Source organism: Pseudonaja textilis, chromosome 7 (genome assembly GCF_049901715.1).
Source record: "Pseudonaja textilis isolate UNSWEBS1 chromosome 7, rPseTex1.2, whole genome shotgun sequence".
Classification (NCBI taxonomy): domain Eukaryota; kingdom Metazoa; phylum Chordata; class Lepidosauria; order Squamata; family Elapidae; genus Pseudonaja; species Pseudonaja textilis.
In genome coordinates, this window is record NC_141996.1 from 19,151,320 (window position 1) to 19,169,416 (window position 18,097).

General features: G+C 34.5%; 1 protein-coding gene across 3 annotated transcripts in view; it reads left to right on the forward strand.

The window, feature by feature from the left end:
- Nucleotides 1–18,097, forward strand: part of IFT88 (intraflagellar transport 88) — a 36,361-nt gene that overhangs the window by 991 nt on the left and 17,273 nt on the right. Inside the window, exons 3-17 of one of the 3 annotated variants that reach the window (XM_026708874.2) lie at nt 1,744–1,839; nt 2,328–2,390; nt 3,683–3,739; nt 4,716–4,769; nt 5,977–6,040; nt 7,126–7,195; nt 8,453–8,543; nt 9,443–9,547; nt 11,380–11,482; nt 12,570–12,684; nt 13,741–13,972; nt 15,177–15,247; nt 16,220–16,306; nt 16,740–16,839; nt 17,670–17,756. In XM_026708874.2, the coding sequence (XP_026564659.1) occupies nt 1,750–1,839; nt 2,328–2,390; nt 3,683–3,739; nt 4,716–4,769; nt 5,977–6,040; nt 7,126–7,195; nt 8,453–8,543; nt 9,443–9,547; nt 11,380–11,482; nt 12,570–12,684; nt 13,741–13,972; nt 15,177–15,247; nt 16,220–16,306; nt 16,740–16,839; nt 17,670–17,756 (1,389 nt within the window). In that variant the 5' untranslated portion in view covers nt 1,744–1,749. Of the gene's footprint in view, nt 1–1,743; nt 1,840–2,327; nt 2,418–3,682; nt 3,740–4,715; nt 4,770–5,976; nt 6,041–7,125; nt 7,196–8,452; nt 8,544–9,442; nt 9,548–11,379; nt 11,483–12,569; nt 12,685–13,740; nt 13,973–15,176; nt 15,248–16,219; nt 16,307–16,739; nt 16,840–17,669; nt 17,757–18,097 lie in introns of all 3 variants that reach the window. The other 2 variants (XM_087937143.1, XM_026708875.2) reach the window with 2 other exon arrangements.

Consider the following 18,097-nt stretch of genomic DNA (forward strand, 5'->3'; position numbering starts at 1 on the left):
TGCCCATTTCAGTGCTGGTGTTAATGTGAGATTTTAATGAGCTAAGATCAAATTTTTAATTATTTTTGAAATGAGATTCTGATATTTCTAACAAGGCATTGATACAACAGCTCCTGAGAAGCACATGCAAATATTAATAGAATAAATTATACTGTTCAGAATTACTGCCTTAGAAGTGTGTTTGTGGTTATATACAGAGACTAAGCTTTAGTCCCCTTGACACTAATTTTGGAATAAGTTCTTTTAAATTCAGTAGACTAGTTTCTGAATTGTAGTGTTAAGATTACAGTCTTACTCGTTTTTTTGAAAATCAGTTTAGTGTATGGTTAAAGGATCAGGAAAGAAACTGGAAGATTGTGAATTCTAAGTCTGCTTCAGGCGTAAAACAAGCAAGGTGGTCTTGGGCTAGACTCTATCTCTTGGCTCTAGGAAGGAGACAATGGCAAACCATTTCTGGGAAAGAAAAACTTGCTAAGAAAACTGCATGGACTTATCTAGGCAGTCTTCCACAATCAGACAAGATTGAACAGAAAGATAAAATGTGTTTTCTTAAGAGAAAGTCAGATTATGTCAGTGGGGACTTCTTAGTGAATAGACATAAAGTTGCATTCTCTTACCATTTGCTGATTTGCTACTGTGTCATAATGAAACTGGACTCTTGGTGTCTTGGCTTCTCTTATTCTTTCTTTCATATATACTGTGGAATAGATGCTTAAAATAATTTGTCTCAAGAGAGAAAGTATGGTCGTGGCCAGGAGGGCCTTTGCACAACTGCAAGTTGTGCACCAATTACGTCCTTTCCTGGACCCTGGTCACTTCCCGTCTTGATTATTGCAACACACTCTACATGGGGCTGCCCTTGAAGAGCATCCAGAAGCTCCAGTTGGTGCAAAATGCAGTGGCCTGCATAGTTTTGTGCAGACCCCGGTGTGCACATGTGTCACTTCTCTGCAGGAGGTGCATGATTGCCGATTTGTTTCCAGGTGCAATTCAAGGTGCTGGTTATCACCTTTAAAGCCATTCATGGCTTGGGGCCGGGTTATCTGAGGGAACCGTCTCTTGCCGGTCACATCTACCTGACCCATTAGAATGGGGAGGCAAGGAATGTGGGTCCCATCCCTGAGGGATAGATACTTGGTGGGACCCAGAAGAAGGGCCTTCTCCATGGTGGCTCCCTCTCTGGAATATCATTCCCCCAGAGATTAGAATGGCCCCCACTCTAGCACTTTTTCGAAAAGCACTTCAGACCTGGTTCTGCCAACTGGCCTGGGGAACCCAGAGTGGGATGGAGTCCGTGTGATCTGCTGTCATTGGGGTGGGAGGGTGGGAGTTGGGGGGTGATTTTTTTCCCCAGATTTTGTTCTATTGTACTTTATTTATTTATTTGATTCTTTTTGTTAGTTTTGATTGTTTTTTATTTTTATTTTTTGTTTTAAATATAGTTTCACATTGTGTAAGCTACCTCGAGTCGCCTTGGGTGAATAGGCAGCAATATTTAATTAATTAATTAAGGAGTACTGAAAAAGAGAACAGCACTTTGCAGCCTTCAACTGATCTTACAATTTTAGATGGGAACATTCTTGACATGTTGCCATTTTCACCTTGTTTTTTTAAAATTAAGTTTATGATGAAGTCATTTATTATAATTACAAGCAGATTTATAGAAACATTGCAGGGTCTGATAGATCTTTACTGACCGCTAAAACCTTAAACCAGTAATTTGACACCTGTAATGTTTCATAGATTAAAATGATGAAAAATGTCCATCTGGCACCCGAAGCAGATGAAGATGATCTTTATTCTGGTTATAATGATTATAACCCTACTTTTGATACAGAGGTAAAATATACCACATATTTACCAATTTTTTTTTTGCATTGTAATATCAGAGTACAGAAAAAGAATAAAAAAATAATAAAGAAAAGAGATAAGATGAAAGAAAACAAAATCTGAGTAAATCAGATTTGCACAAATACAAATTATAGTAAATTTGGTAAAACATATATATTTTAAAATTTATTTGAATACCATAGATGACTACTTTTATTATGCTAAAGAATAGTAGTAGTAATATAATAGTAGCCTATTATAGTAGTCTTCCTCAACACTCAAAGTAGTAAAGAGGAAGTAAAGAAGAAGGAATAGTAGCTGACGTGTATGTCATTTGTATAGAAACATAAATGTGTACAATAAATTCAGTCCACATAATGCATTTTAATATAACTGTACAAATGCATGATCAATGTGTTTATATAAAAATACAATTTTAAAATAAAAATCCTGACTGTGTAACTATTGTAAAGTCATAGTTTTGTGTGCTTTTCTAGGATTTAGAGAATGATCCAGCTTTTCAACAGGCTGTGAAAACTAGCCATGGTAGAAGGCCTCCAGTAAGTTAAAAATTACAAAGCATCTGTGTAAGCATTTACAAAACTTCTTGAGAACCACAGTTCTTTCATAAATATTTATCCAGTTCCATATCTTTGTTTACAGTACTTGTTTAAGGTAAATAGTAGTCCTTTTTTGCTTTACACTTAATGGAATAATATATATGATGTTGTTATATAGTGGTTTGCTTCTACTTTTAAAAAAAGTTCCTCTGCCAGAGTTTTTTTTACTTTTCTAAAACATGTAAATGAACACATGCCTGAACAAACATGGATAAACATGTATGTCAATACTGTAAATTACAATATCATGTTCTGATAATCATTCTGGTATTTCAGACTAGATGTAAAGGCAGCACATTTTCATGAATTACAAAATGCATGCAATAAATAAAGTTAGTGGAGGAAATCATACAAGAGCATACAAATTTACCTTAACAGTGAGAAATAAATAAAGAACCACTAATCCATTTCACATAGCCAGGCAATAACAATATTAATTAACAACAGATCTCATATCTGGATCTGGAACAGAATTTTTAAAAATATAAAAAAATGTTACTAGCTGTTCACTTAGTTGGAGATTTTGGAGACCGGATCTTCAGAATAATTGCCCACCTACAGAGGACATACGTCATGTTGCTCATTAATGCTGATAATTGATCAAATATTGATGTATTAATTTTTAATAGATTTATATTCGTAGTGTGATTCTGGTGGCTAACAGAATGCATACAAAAAATTGAAAGTATAAATAACAATAATGACCCAGTGTAAAAAATCATATGGCAACTGAGGAAGCCATCCAACCAACACATTATGGGGCTCACTTCTTGATTCCCATGCCAGAAAAACAACTAAGTTTTGATGACCTTTGTATATAAAGTCTGTTCTCAGTTGCCTACCTATTCAATGATGGACACAAATGGAGATTTTATTCTTCGGAGATAACAAATTCTCTTCAAAGGTTTGTGTCAAAGTTCAAAACAGCAAAGTCAAGATTTCTTTGAATCAAGCTCAAGTCCTGGTAACTTCTTGGATGTTTTCATGCATTTTCCTTGGCAAGGGAATGGCAGTGGGTTGCTTATGGGATGTTTTTCAACTTATATGTTTACTCTGTGTTTTTCAAAAATGAAACTAAAACAGTATTGACAGAGTTGATATAATTTTATAGAGATCATTATATAATTTTATTGTAATTATACATAGTAATTATATTTTTAAAAAACTACTGTGCTCTAGTTCTTGTAAAATAATGCTTAATGTTTAATTAGCACTTAATTCCTTTTTACAAGGTTACGGCCAAAGTTCCAGGTACATCAAGTGCACGGACTTTAGCTACAGGGTATGTGGTAAGTTGTTATTCTCCACATATTTTTATCCTGCTCTTCTTTCTTTGCTTCTGCCTTTTCATCAACAAGACATACTAAGTGCAAAGTTCCTGATCCCAGTCAGCCTGTGAGATTATGTAGCTCTCATATTTTGAATGCCCATAAGAAAGACTAAAAACCTGAAAAGGAAAAGCAAAGTTCCACAGTTGAGGGGTGATGTCTCTTGAAAGCTAGGGAGAAAGCCAAAAACTGTTACTAATGGATACTTATTTAATTATTTGAAACAACATGTCCCATTTTAGAATGCATTAAGTCATATCAAGTATTGATAGTGGAAAGGCAAAAGGGAAAAACACAATTTATTGTTAGGTTGTTAAAATCAGGAATAATAAGAATATAAGACATCCTTCCAATCTTTGTTCTCCATATTTGTTGGAAGTAGATCCCAGAATACTCAACCAGTAGTAGTTATGAACATCCAGCCTAGGAATTCTGGGAGTTGCAACTCTATAAATCTATGTCACCAAGTTGTATCCTATGAATGAAGAGAGCTAGAAAATGGAACCACAATTGAGAAAGACAAAAGACCAAGAACAGAACTGCTGAATTTGTTGCAAGAAACGAAAGACACTAATTTAAGCAGTTTTGTATGGTAGTGACTTATGGATATTTGAAATGAATAGAGCAGAAGCAACTCCTCTTATATAAAGCCAGATGCTACTTTGCTCTCTCGCACCAGTTTTAATTTATATAAATATTTCAATATATTTAAAAATAAATAATTAGGCTAGTGTTTCCTAGTGCCATACTTTATACATCTGAGATTTGAAGTGAGAATTCCATATCACAGACATATTCTGGCTCTTGCATTAGTATTAGAGCAGTGTCACCTTCTGCACTGCTAGAATAGTGATTTTTGTGCTCCAGACCTGCTTATTCCCCTAGAAATAGAACTTGCAGTGATGATTGATCAAAATATTTTCTTGCATCATGATAGTCAAAGACAACATTGTCTTCATCAATGGGCAGACCAATGACAGCAGCTGTACAGGTAATAATGTTATAATTTTTGCTAAAATTAATAGATAGTAGTTAGTGAATCTAAGACTATTTGCATCATGATGGGAAACAGCTGTTTTTAAATGTAAGGAATGAAAGTGAAAATGAGAATATATCATTTGGTATTCAATTTTAGCATCTAATAAAAATTTCTTACCTAAAAGGTACATTTCCATTTATAGCAGCAAATTTGAAAAATATTTTTTCCTTAAAATATGGGTTATGAACCTACAGTAGTAAACTTTGTGATACTTCTGTAAATTCACAATAATGGGATAGGTAAAATGTACGTGTATAGCCCCTTTGAATCAAACGAATGGTTTCATTGCAAGATAGTTAAGTCAATTTTGCCCCATTTTACGACTTTTCTTGCCACAGTTGTTAGTAACACGGTTGTTAAGTGAATCTGACTTCTTCATTAACTTTGCTGGGCAGAAGGTCACATGATTTCGGGACGCCACAAATATTGTAAATACATGCCAGTTGCCAATCATCTGAATTTTGATCATGTGACCACATGGATGCTACTATGCTTGTAAATATGAAAACGGTCATAAGTCACTTTTTTCAGTGCTGGTGTAACTTCAGATGGTCACAAATCAAATGGCTGAAAGTTGGTAACTACCTATATAGCAACTAACTTAAAAAATCCTACATATTACAAGTTATTATTGAAATTCTCAAACTGAAATTACTGTGTTGAAGTATTAATACAGTTCAGTTTCATGTATTTGTCTTATTCTGAAACTTAGTTTAGTTTATTTTACTTTATTGTCATTGCACCTCGTACAACAAAATCAAACACCATCTTCAGTGCACATCATGACCATGAAAACACAAACACACATCCTTCACCCATCACACATTGAACCGGAAACCCCCGACACCACACCAACACTGCACTATACAGCAGAATTCAAAAGAGCTATTGCCCTGGGATAGAAGCTGTTTTTCAGCCTATTCGTGCTTGTTTTTAATATATCCTGTACCACCTGCCAGATGGTAATAGTTCAAAAAAAGGGTGTCCAGGAGGAGATGGATCTTTGAGAATGTTTGGAACTTTCTTAAGGCAGCGGGAGCTATAAAGCTCTTCCAAAAAGGGGAGAGGGCATCCAGTGATCTTCTGGGCAATATGAGCATTATATAGTAATGATGCAAGAACCTGCTTCCCTCATGATTTTAATCATTTGTTTTTTAAGGAGGGTGTTACTCGACCTATGACAGCAGTGCAGGCAGCAGGTTATACCAAAGCAGCTTCAAGAGGTATATTTTTTTTGTCATCAACTATGGTGTCCTTCCAGAGCACCTGATAAGGTTGTCTGTTGAGGATATGATTTAAAGGCAGTTCTAGTCCTTCCTGTGATGCTAAAGAACAACTAAGTTAGTGTCCCACATAGTGCCCTTTTTGTGTTAATATCTACACAAAACTGGTGACAGAAATAATTCAACAATTGGGAATGGGGTGAGATTATTATGCTAATAGCATCCAGCTATGCTGCTCCCTCTTATTCACTTCTATGAAAGCAATTAGTATCTTTGAATTGTTGCGTCAATTCAGTTATGGGCTATATGGAGAATAAGCTGAAATTGAAGCCAAACAAGGTAGAGATGCGTCAAGGTAGAGTCAATAAGGAAATGGACTTGGGTACTGAAGTTTATGATGGGATTGCATTTCACCTAAAAACGTAGACTTGCGGTTTGGGGGCGGGGGGGAGGTTCCTCGATCTTAGCTGACACTAGATTCTAGGAGGGCAACAATGACAAAGACTGTATTTATGCATACCACCTGCAACTTATACAAAATCCAGCAATAGACTGTTAACTCTGCAAGATACAAAGATTACATGCTGTTTGTACTTAAAGACATGCACTGCTTGCATGTACTGGGCACGGTTTAAAGTGTCATATTATCCTTTAGAGTTTAGAGCTTTAAACAACTTGCTTAGGATTTCACTATCTAAGGGGCCATTTATCTTGCTATGTACCTATCTGGGCTGAAGATAGGTCCACTTACATGTCATGTCAGAGAGGGCTTTTTCTTGTATTACTTCCAGATTACGAAGTATCCTTCCTTTAGGAGTTGTGCTTGGTGCAACATTCATGGTGTTTAGAAAAATCCGTAGAAGACATTTCATTTGTCAGGTTTAAACTGTTAAATTGTTTTAATTTTAATTTAATTTAAGTTTTATCTTCTAGGGTTGTATTTATTTTTAATTTTGGGAATGCCTTTACTCATTTGAGTAGAAAGAGAGGTTATATATCAAATAAAGATGCATTTTTAAAATTATTAAAAATGAGGCTTCAATAAAACATTGCTAGAGTTCTCAGTTACATTTATTAATTTACAGGTTCTGCATTTGATCCTCTTGGCCAGGCAAGAGGCCCAGCTCCTCCTCTAGAAACAAAGACTGAAGATAGGTTTGTAGTTAGTATTGTCACAGTTACATTGTTATGTCTTTCTGCGGGGAAATCAGTAGCATATACATAATTCATTGTAAGGAAATAAAATGTGAGAATTCGATTGGAAAAAGTGGGATCTTCATTTTAATAGGAGAGGAGAGGAGTTGGGAGGGCTGGGATTAGGGTTAGGCCTTGGAGCTCTTCTAGTCCAACCCTCTGTTTAGGCAGGAAACCCGACACCACTTCAGACAAATGGTTATCCAATCTCTTCTTAAAAACTTCCAGTGTTGGAAGTCTACGACTGGTCTAATATGACTTATTATTTAAAAAAAACAGTGCTTGTTTGTTTTAAATCAAATGTCAAAGTACAAAAAGTGATGTTGGTACGATATTATAGATTAACTACTGTGGTATAGTGTTTTGATGCCCCACAATGCCATCTTCAAATACTTTGATATGACTGGGATAGATGTGATTCATTATTAATGTCAGTGTTTCAGTTTTTAAAAGTATACTAATGGATATATCAATTGTGTTTAGTCACATATACTAACATATATCCATTCCAATAGAGTTGATAACACCTGACGATCATTTGTGTTGCAACAGGTATGAGGTTGGACTACAGGGTGGGGATTGGGGGCAGATTGTTCACTTTTAACTGTGGAAATTAGCTGCATAACTTTGGGCTGCTTAATTCTTTTCAGCCCAGGCTAGCTTCATATAGTGAAGAGAGATTGCCATGGAAGTTGTGTTGAACTGTTGAAAGAAAGGCAGAATATAAATCAAATAAATAAATTACCTAGCCTTTTTTGTATCTAGTGTTTGCCTGCAGATTAAGCAGTCATTGTTGTAAGTCATATTGTTTCCACTTCATGCTATTGTGTATGCTTCTCAAATTTGCCCTGGATAGTTGGAACATATTTGGGAAGTGGGCAGGAAATAATTTCTTTATAAATCAGATTGGCCACCATACACAGTAGCACTGGAATCTTTCATTAGCTGAAAATCATATGATCTCAACAGTTTTTGCTGCAAAACGTTCTTGGGAGGTCTTTCAAGAGACCATGCATTTTTAAATTTCTTCTTCAGAAATAGTCCAGCCTGAGTATTTCATTAGAAAAATCAGCATAGAATTATCTGTATGAAATGAATATGTATAAAAATAAGGGGAGCCCAAGCAGAGCATAATATAGTACACCTAATATCAAAGTGTAGATTTTTTTTGCCTTCCTGTTTCTGATGCCTTTTGATTCTGCTCTTTCCTTATTTCAGTCCAGAAGGAAAGATTAAACTGTTAGAAAAAAAAGTGAATGAGTTGGTTGAAGAAAGCTGCATTGCTCACAGCTGTGGAGATTTAAAATTGGTAAGACATAAATTATTACTTCATCCTAAAATAAAAGGCTATTCTTGCTTTTATAGTTTTCAGATTGCCAGTTTGTTTATAGTAATAAAAGATGAAGAAACATCATAAAAACTTAGCTGGATAAAAATTCAGCACAAATCTCATCACATTTAAATATAGCTGCTATATGAATTCATCCATTATGTATGAAGTTAAAAAAATTAGTGCAACTCTCTTGATTAACTGATTGATTCATATGGCAAATATGCTAATATAAAATGACCATTAGTGGCCTGCTCATATTTTTGCTTTGACACCATTGTATTTCTTTAAGCCCTTTTATGCAAAATGATAAAAATATTTGTTTTTAAGGATTGTTGAAAGAGTGCATAATCTAGCGTATGTATATTTTGCAATTTTGTAAGTCTTTGGATTTTAGAATTAAGTTTGGGCTGGAATTCAGTTTCCTTTGTGTTTATCTGAAAAAAAGTCCATCTATCTATAATGCATGATGAGAGCATTGAGGATTTCAAGCAGAAAGGTAATATGCTGTTCCATCTTTCAAAAACCCAAAAGACACTGTAAAACTATACTTTGGGAGACAGTTGTCCTTACCAAGAGGCATATTGTAGCTAGTTCTTGCTTTCTTCTTCATTCATTTCTTGGTATATGTAGTTTGTTTTAAAGATTTCATATTAGTATTCAAAAATAGAATTTGTAAGCTCACTTTCTACTAAAGAGCACCATTAAAATATGCTAGTGAGTGATGCATTCTCTACTTGTTGCTGTTGCATCCTATTAGTGATTTTATAAGCAATCATAGAAATAGATTTGTGTAAATATACATGAAAATTGTTTTATTCAGCATTGTCTAAGGAAGGGCATAAGGCACCAATGAAACATAAATTATTTTCTTTAAGGCTCTAGAAAAGGCTAAAGATGCTGGAAGAAAAGAAAGAGCCTTAGTAAGGCAACGTGAACAGACAATGTCTCCTGCTAATATTAACCTTGATCTTACTTATACCGTAAGTAACCATAAAAACACTCAATGCATATTCAGAATCTTAAGAATGGGATGAATCATACAAGCTATGACAACAACTCTAGTTTAGACCAGTCATTCTATATTAGCTAGAATTAAAGCCTGTTTAACCATCATATAAATTTGAAGTAAATTAATGATTTCTGAGTAGTTAATTTACTTTAGATAAATTGTATGTAGCATATTTTGTCCACTTTTGACATCTGCAAAATGTATTTTGGAAAGTGCTTTATAAAGATTTAATATGCAAATAGATTTTATTTTTATTTCTGTTTATAATGCAGCACAGAACATTTTAGTAGTATTTTTCATTGTTTCTGTAATAAAAATAATATTTCCTAACTTCCCAATGTAATGATGGGAAATCTGCTTACGCTTCTTTTAATGCAAAATGAGTCCTGCCAGAAAAATAGGAAAAAAATGAAGATGCTTAGATGAAATTTGAAAATAGGCAATCTGTGGGTCCCCCCACCCACACATTGCTGAATTAGAATAGAATAGAGCTGGAAGGGACCTTGGAGGTCTTCTAGTCCAGCCCGCTGCTATACTATTTCAGATAAGTGTCTGTCTAGTTTCTTCTTGTCCTGCCCTCTGGTGTTTTGTGGAATAATTTGACCCCCCTCTTCTTTGTGGCAGCCCCTCAAATACTGGAGTACTGCTGTCATGTCGCCCCCAATTCTTCTTTTCTTTAGACTAACCAAACCCAAATCCTGCAGCCATTCTTTGTTATAAAAATATTGTGATATATGTAATAAAAATATTGTAACATTTTAGCATGGATTTATTTATTAAATTTGTATGCCACTGGATTCCCAAGATAATAGAAGTAATGATATCCAAATATGAGGAAAGGAATGAAAGAATTCTGGTCTGTATCACGAAATGTAGCTCTATATGTTAACAGCATCTGGTTGCAATAGGGATGTGCGGTGCTTCATATCTAAGACAGGAATAGATGTGGATATGTACATGATACGTGTCAGCATCTGCTTAACACAGTTGTATACTTTCATAGGCTTGTCTGATAGTTGTGCATTTCAGGAAGTTAGTATTTGGATGAAGGAAATGATAACACACACCTGCTTTGAAGCACCTTATTAATAAAAAGATCAGGTGCGGAGGGCATGTAGTGAGGATGATATTTGTAAGTTATTCATTCTAAATTTCAAAAGAAGTTGACATGCTGCTATTCACTAGCATCACCTACTGAGTTCTTTACTTGAAAATAGGGCCATTTGCCTTTAAAAAGGAACAAAGTTAAATAGCGCAGCAGGGAAGATTCTGCAGAAAAGATTGCTTTGAATCAATTATTTAAGCTAGGCTGGCATATTTTTAAAAAATCCTGGGAAAAGGCAATGGCAGATCTTTTTCTGTTGTTGTCTTGAAGCTACCAGTGTCAAGCTTGATTTGACTTTTTAGTCATCTTTACCTTTTAATCTGTTATGTCCCAGCCAGGGTTGCCATTATGTGAATGGGGAATGTTTCATGCCTAGCACCCGTCATGCACAAGCTCTCACAAGGAGTTCTTGAAATTCCAAATGTACCAATGAGCTCAAAGTCCTCTATGCTTAGAAGTAAAAGACCACATCTCTCAACCCTTTCCTTGAGGAATAGAGTATACCGAACCAAATTTTCAGTAATGTTTTGCTAATAGCTATTCTGTTCTCTCCCCTGGCGTAGCTGCTTTCTGTTTTCTTCCAAAAGGCAGCTGTTCTCTTTTTCGTACATAGTTGCTACACTACACTTTATGTTGAAGAAATTTAAAATTGTTGCTTGTGGAGAACAATGGAGATATTCTAATTTTTTTTCTTTCAGGTACTTTTCAATTTGGCTAGCCAATACTCTGCTAATGAAATGTATGCTGAAGCACTAAATACATATCAGGTCATTGTGAAAAACAAAATGTTTGTCAATGGAGGTACTTTACTTCTATCAAATAAAACCATACTGAATAATTATATCAAATGGGAATGATTGATTGATTGATTTAACAAATTTATATAGCCATCCAGCACATACATAGATGATTCTGGGTGGTGTTCATTGATATTGGCTAAATATGGAAATTGATGCCATTTTATAAGACCAGTGAGATATTTTTCTTTTGTCAAATCTGAAGTAACAATTAGTTTTTATGAATTATTTAGCAAAACAAACGGCTAGTTCAGTAATACCTTTGAGTTTTAATAAGTTCCTCTAAGTCAAGAATAGTTGAAACTGGAGCTATTTTTTGATATAACTCTGATATTCTCTGCATTTAGTGATTGTATTCTTAAAGTATGTGTGCTGACAACTTTGCCTGCTAGTTTAGAAGCTGCAGGAAAAGTCTGTATACTATTCCCCCAATTAAACTTTGATATTTGTTCCAGGATAATCCTCAAGTGATAAAAGAATTGAGGTTTTTCTTGAGGCCCACTTTTTCAGGTCTGTAAATTAAACAGGCCCAATTAAGCCAGCATTTTACTATTTCAATGTTGTTTTTAAGTAAAATGAGAACTAGTTTGGTATAGTTGTTAAGGCACCAGGCTAGAAACCAAGAGACTGAGTTCAAATCCTGCCTTAGCCATAAAAATCAGCTGGGTGATCTTGGGCAGTCACTTTCTCTCCCCAGCTCATCTGGGTTGTTATGAGGAGAATATGAGGAAGTAGGAATATTATGTATCTTCACTGCCTTGAATTATTTATAAAAATAATAAAGGTAGGATACAAATAAACAAAGCCAATTTGACTAAAGTGGCATAGAAGTTGTGGTCTGCAAATAAATAAGTAAACTTGCAGCCCTGTGTAAGTAAAAAAGACTGCTGTATATATAATTATGCAACTGGAAAATAAAAGTCCCAAACTTTCCTTTTCTTTTTTGTCCAAAATAGCTCATTGTTTTTATTTTCCTCTTCTCCAAATTCTTCCATATCAACTATATATGTTTTATATCTACGTACAACCTAAATGATATTCTGGAAAATTAGTGGGGTATGAGTAACATCTTATTCTGTATTGTTTTATAGGTATGCTGAAAGTTAACATGGCAAATATTTATTTGAAACAAAGAAACTATTCAAAAGCCATTAAGTTCTATCGAATGGCTCTAGATCAGATTGCAAGTGTCCACAAGGAGATGAGGTGAATTTCAACAAGATTTGGCCATTTGTTGTTTACTGTAATTTTCTGTCTACAGAGGCCTGTTGGTCTCTTCCATATGCTATCTACTGAGACTACTTACAACCTTTTGATTATTTCACTGCTATCTTCGTATTATCTTGAGGGCAAAGTAGACATGACAAAGTGAAGCATTTTGGTTATCTGCCCTGTTCATATGAAGTGACATCCTCAAGCAAAAGAGCATGTAGAAATAAGGTGGAAAGCAATTTAGTGTTCTTACAATTGTATATCTTTTACGGATAAGTCTTCCTTTTAAGAGTTGTAGGTAGCTGATTCCTGATTCTCTGTCATTTCCTCTCTCTCTCAATTAGTTTGATAATACTTATTCTGTGATCCAACTTAGCTGACTCAGGGAAGATAGCAAATGTCCTATAACATTGCCTGATATTCAGTAAGGTGTTGATCAGGAGACATCTTAAGTGAGAATTGGATGAATGCTATAATGATTAGGCCAATTTTGTCAAGAATTGCTTTCCTCCATATAAACTTATCAGTCATTAGTTACAACTTGGTGTAACTTAAAGAAAGACCTTTTCAGTAGTGGGCCCTTATTGTGTATTTCCCTTTTAAAGGAGATGAGATTATCACCCTTTATTACTTTGCTTTAGATAGGCAGAAAAACAGTTCTGCTGATTAATTTTTTATTCATTCTTAATTGTAATAAATATTGCTTTCAAATGTTTTTGAATGGCATACTTTTATACTTGTGGTTATTACTTTTATAATGATATGCTTTTATAATGTTTTATTGTATGTTGCCCAGGGATACTCATAGTTGGATTTATAAATTGAATCAGTGGAGTAAAAATATCGGATCCCTACTCTAATATTTGTAGGCAAATAGGGGAATTTATGCCACAATTTTTCATATTTCATTTGTTTTGATGTTATTATTACTTTCTTGTATACAGTGTTAAAATTGCACTTTTGACTGTATTCTAAGCAGAATTCAGTCATAGGATATCTATTTTAAGATACAGTTTAATATAAGATTCTGACAATGGTGTATTTCATTAGGATTAAAATAATGCAGAACATTGGAGTTGCGTTTATTAAAACCGGCCAATATACTGATGCCATTAGTTCCTTTGAGCACATTATGAGTACATCACCAAACCTGAAAGCAGGCTTCAACTTGATCTTGTGCTACTTTGCTACTGGAGACAGAGATCAAATGAAAAAAGCCTTCCAAAAACTGCTTGCTGTTCCACTGGAAATTGATGATGATGACAAATATATTTCACAAGGAGTAAGTATGCACAAATTCATAAACTGCCATTTATAGACAAAAACAGTTGTGGAAAGGAAAATAATGTTCCATATAATATAACAGTGGCATAAAAATTCTTTATGATCAATATCAAACAATGGTCATTTCATCCCAGCATATCTTTTTTTTTTCTAGCAGACAAATATTTTAAATGCAGTTTTGAAGTAAAGTTTATTACACAAGTGAAATAGTTTGTCATGACCCTGGTGGAGTCTGACTCTGAGGAAGAGGAGGAACAGCCAACAGGGAGTGGGAGTGTGGCTCCAGAGGTGGTGGAGGAGGCTGGGGAAGGGCAGAAGCCAGCTGAGCAGTCAGAGGGGGATCCAGGCCCATCCCCTATCCATCCTAGGTCACGCAGGGAGGAGAGGATCAGGGAAAAGCGAAGTCTACTCAAGAGGAGATTACCATGATCCTCCTCATGGCTTGCAGGTGGGAGCCATGTATATAAGTTTCCAGTTAGAATTGCTGATGTCAATTAGTGTTCACCTTGAAAGAGGCTTGTCTTTGCTGGCGTTCTTTCCATGGACTTTTCTCGGCTATTTTCCTGGAGTTTATAATTAGTTATTTCGGCTTGCTTCAGAACTCTCATCAATGCGGTTTGTTTTGGTTTTCTGTTTGCCTCCTTATTTACTTTTGTGACTTTAAACTATACCTAATAAAACAGTGAAGTTAAGTTGAAGGCTTTACCGGACTTTAATATATGTTTTGGGTTATTTTGAGAGACTACAGGTCATCACATAGTTGCATTTGAGCAATATTTAAATAGTTTTCATTTGAATGTGTACATCATCCTATAGATTATAAATCACAGAATGAGTACAAAAATACTTCATAAAGTCCCTATATGCATAAAGAGATTTTTTAGATCAAAAAGTAAATAAAAATTGATACTTTTGGAACTAAAATATATCCTTAGATGGGTACAGAAATAAGTATCTAACCTGCCATACAAACATAACTCAGTTATTTAAAAATTTTGCTCAGTTATTTAAAAATTCAGAGCGGACTGCTGAAATCTTGCAATGAGATGTACTGTTAAGTGATTCTGTTTTATTGACTAAAAGTAGTTTACAGAATGTGACATATAAAATGTTATGGTTTTCATGAATACATTTTTGTGTTCATATATCCATTCCTGTTTTTTATGTAACCTCAATGATTATATTGTCCTTTTTATTGTTAGGATGATCCACATACAAACCTGTTGATAGAAGCTATAAAGAATGATAGCTTACGACAAATGGAACGTGAAAGGTAAGTCTCTCATATTATTTCCAAAGGCCTTTCATTATCTTTCATATTTTCTGGTTATGTTTAAGCAAGTGAACAGGTAAATGAATTCAGTTTTCTTTTCTATCTGTGTACTTTGGTTATGCTAAGTTAGAAGTCGATTTATTTTCATTTATTTACCAAATTTCCTCACCTCTGCAATCTCATAAAGGGTTGGAGAAAATATGTGGGAAGGCAGGTTTAAAAACTGGACAGGTAATATGTTAATAATAGGTTATACGGTGGAATGCTCCTAGTTTAAGTGCCAGCTAAATAGTCCTTCCCTCTTCAAGGTGTTTGATTCCATTCTCCCACTCCTGGTTTTCTATTCCATCTTTCTTCCTATGATTTAGCAATATTAGTAATATTCCATAATCCTGGAACAGAATGTCTATGGAGATTTTCAGTCATCCAGGAGCTTTTTCAAAAGGCAACTGGACTTGGTTTTTCCTTGAAGATGTTTCGCTTCTCATCCAAGAAGCTTCTTCAGAATTTGCATGAGAAGCGAAATGTCTTCAAGGAAAAACCGAAGTCCAGTTGCCTGTTGAATAAAAGTTTCTTTGGGACTGATCTGGATGACTGAAAATCTCTATAGCAGGTTCAGTCCTATTTAACTCTTTGCTCTGTAGAGTTGAATGGGTAGGACAATCTAAATATTTGTACTTTTGCAAAACCTTCAAACTTCCCAAGCCTGCTGCTATTTTACTCTATTTTTTTCATACTCAAAGAATCAGGGTTCAAAGTGAGGATGGAATGAATGTCCTAATCAGTACTTTTAATGGAGGATTATACCCTAAAATCAGTTTCCTTTCAAAGTATTTTAATTGAAGTTTTATTTTGCATTTATTGTTTAAATATTTAAATCTAATATTTATTTAATAATTCTTTCAATAAAGTTTTCAGTTAGCTACTATGTATATATAGGCTTTGCTCCTTTTCACTACAATATTTTTTTAGGAAAGCTACAGCAGAAAAGTATATTATGACAGCTGCTAAACTAATTGCTCCAGCAATTGAAACTTCATTTGCCGTGGGTTATGACTGGTAGGTATCAATTTTTAACTATGGTCCTCCATGGGTCACCTGTTATTCTCTGGTAGATTCTGTTAAAGATTGGATATTACATCATGGTCATATGCAATGAATGAAATAAAATGAAATAATTTGTATTTTATTGATTTTGTGTTTGCACTTGAAAGCTCTAATGTCTGGATCTTGTATAGTAACAAACAATGTAACCTTTTTCAGTTGAGTGGAATTCATTCTAAATTACAATATAATCAGAACTGCACAACAAACTCACTTTATTAGTGTTTTGGTAATTTATTTGATACTCAATGAGTCTCCTTTTAAATATTTGGTCTGTAAAATTGTCAAGTGTTTAAATCAGTTTATAGGATTGACTTAATCAGGCAATTGTCTTCTTAATGTAGAAATGATCACTATAGGAGAAAAAATCTCTTTTTTTATCTTGAAGGTGTGTAGAAATGGTAAAAACATCTCAATACGTAGAGTTAGCCAATGACTTGGAAATCAATAAAGCAATTACCTATTTGCGGCAAAAAGATTTTAATCAGGTACAGTGTTTTCATAAACATTTTACTGGTAATGTTTACACTGAATCATGATCAGAATATAATTTCATATCTTAAACAAATTGAAATATTACTTTATTCCATTAGTCAATTTATGAAAAGGTTTAGAAAAGAGGAGTTAATGAACCTAGTGTCCTCATAAAGACTCTGCTGCTGTTGAGGGCTTGATGGCTTGTCTTCACCTCCCGCTACTCCTGAGGGAAATTACTGTCCTGAGCTTGTGAGAAGCAAGCATCCTGAGCATAAGTGGGCAATGTCCCATCATTTTCTTTCTCAGAGAAAGATTCTGTAGGATTGAATTGTCTTCTGGGTGACATTCTCGAAGCAAAACATGCCACCCTCTGATACAGATTTTCTCTCTCTTTTCTTGCCACTAGATTTCAGAAGTAGCACCTGGAAAGGGGGTTCAGAATTGAGCTAATTGTTCAGGCTAGTACACCCAGAAGGAGTTGGATTGGTTCCAACCCATTCAAAGTTTTTAAGATTGATATCAACTAGGACTACAATTTCTGGGCTGCAGAAAAGTAGACAAGAAAAGTCTAATTTGTTACTGCCATCTAATGAACAGATAGATTTTTTTGACTAGATCTGGCCATTCTAGCGTCAATACATTAATTGGACCTGAAATGGACTGGAAGATCTGAAGTGTTTAGAATTACATTACTGTCAACTTCTACTAGTTCAAAATAGAAGGTTCACTAACTGAAATTTTAGAACAGTTGTCAGAAGCAGCTCATGTTCTGCAATTATCCAGTACAGCTGAGTAGGTTTTTTTTACATTGAGAGTAACTTTGCTATTTAATTAATTCTAGGCTGTTGACACTTTAAAGATGTTTGAAAAAAAGGATAGCAGAGTTAAAAGTGCAGCTGCCACAAATCTTTCTTTTCTATACTTTTTGGTGAGTAAATAAAGACTTTAAAAAAAAGATTTAAGTCAGAGAATATGGACCTTCTACGGATTTTCTCATATGGTTACTTTTAAATATAGTCAGTAGTTTTAAGAATAAATAACCATAGAGTACATTTTATTAATTGTTGAATTTAATTATCTTGAAATTGTTTACTTCAAGTGAAATGTGTTTTTTTCTTAAAGATAACAGTTCAAAGTTCAAGTAGTTCAATCTTCTTTGCTAAGTAACAGAACAGTGAGTTCAGAGGTACATATTGACATCAGTTAGTTTCTTTTAAGTGACACAGATTCTAGTCTAGGCCAAATTTCTGCCACAGCAACTTTCCAAAA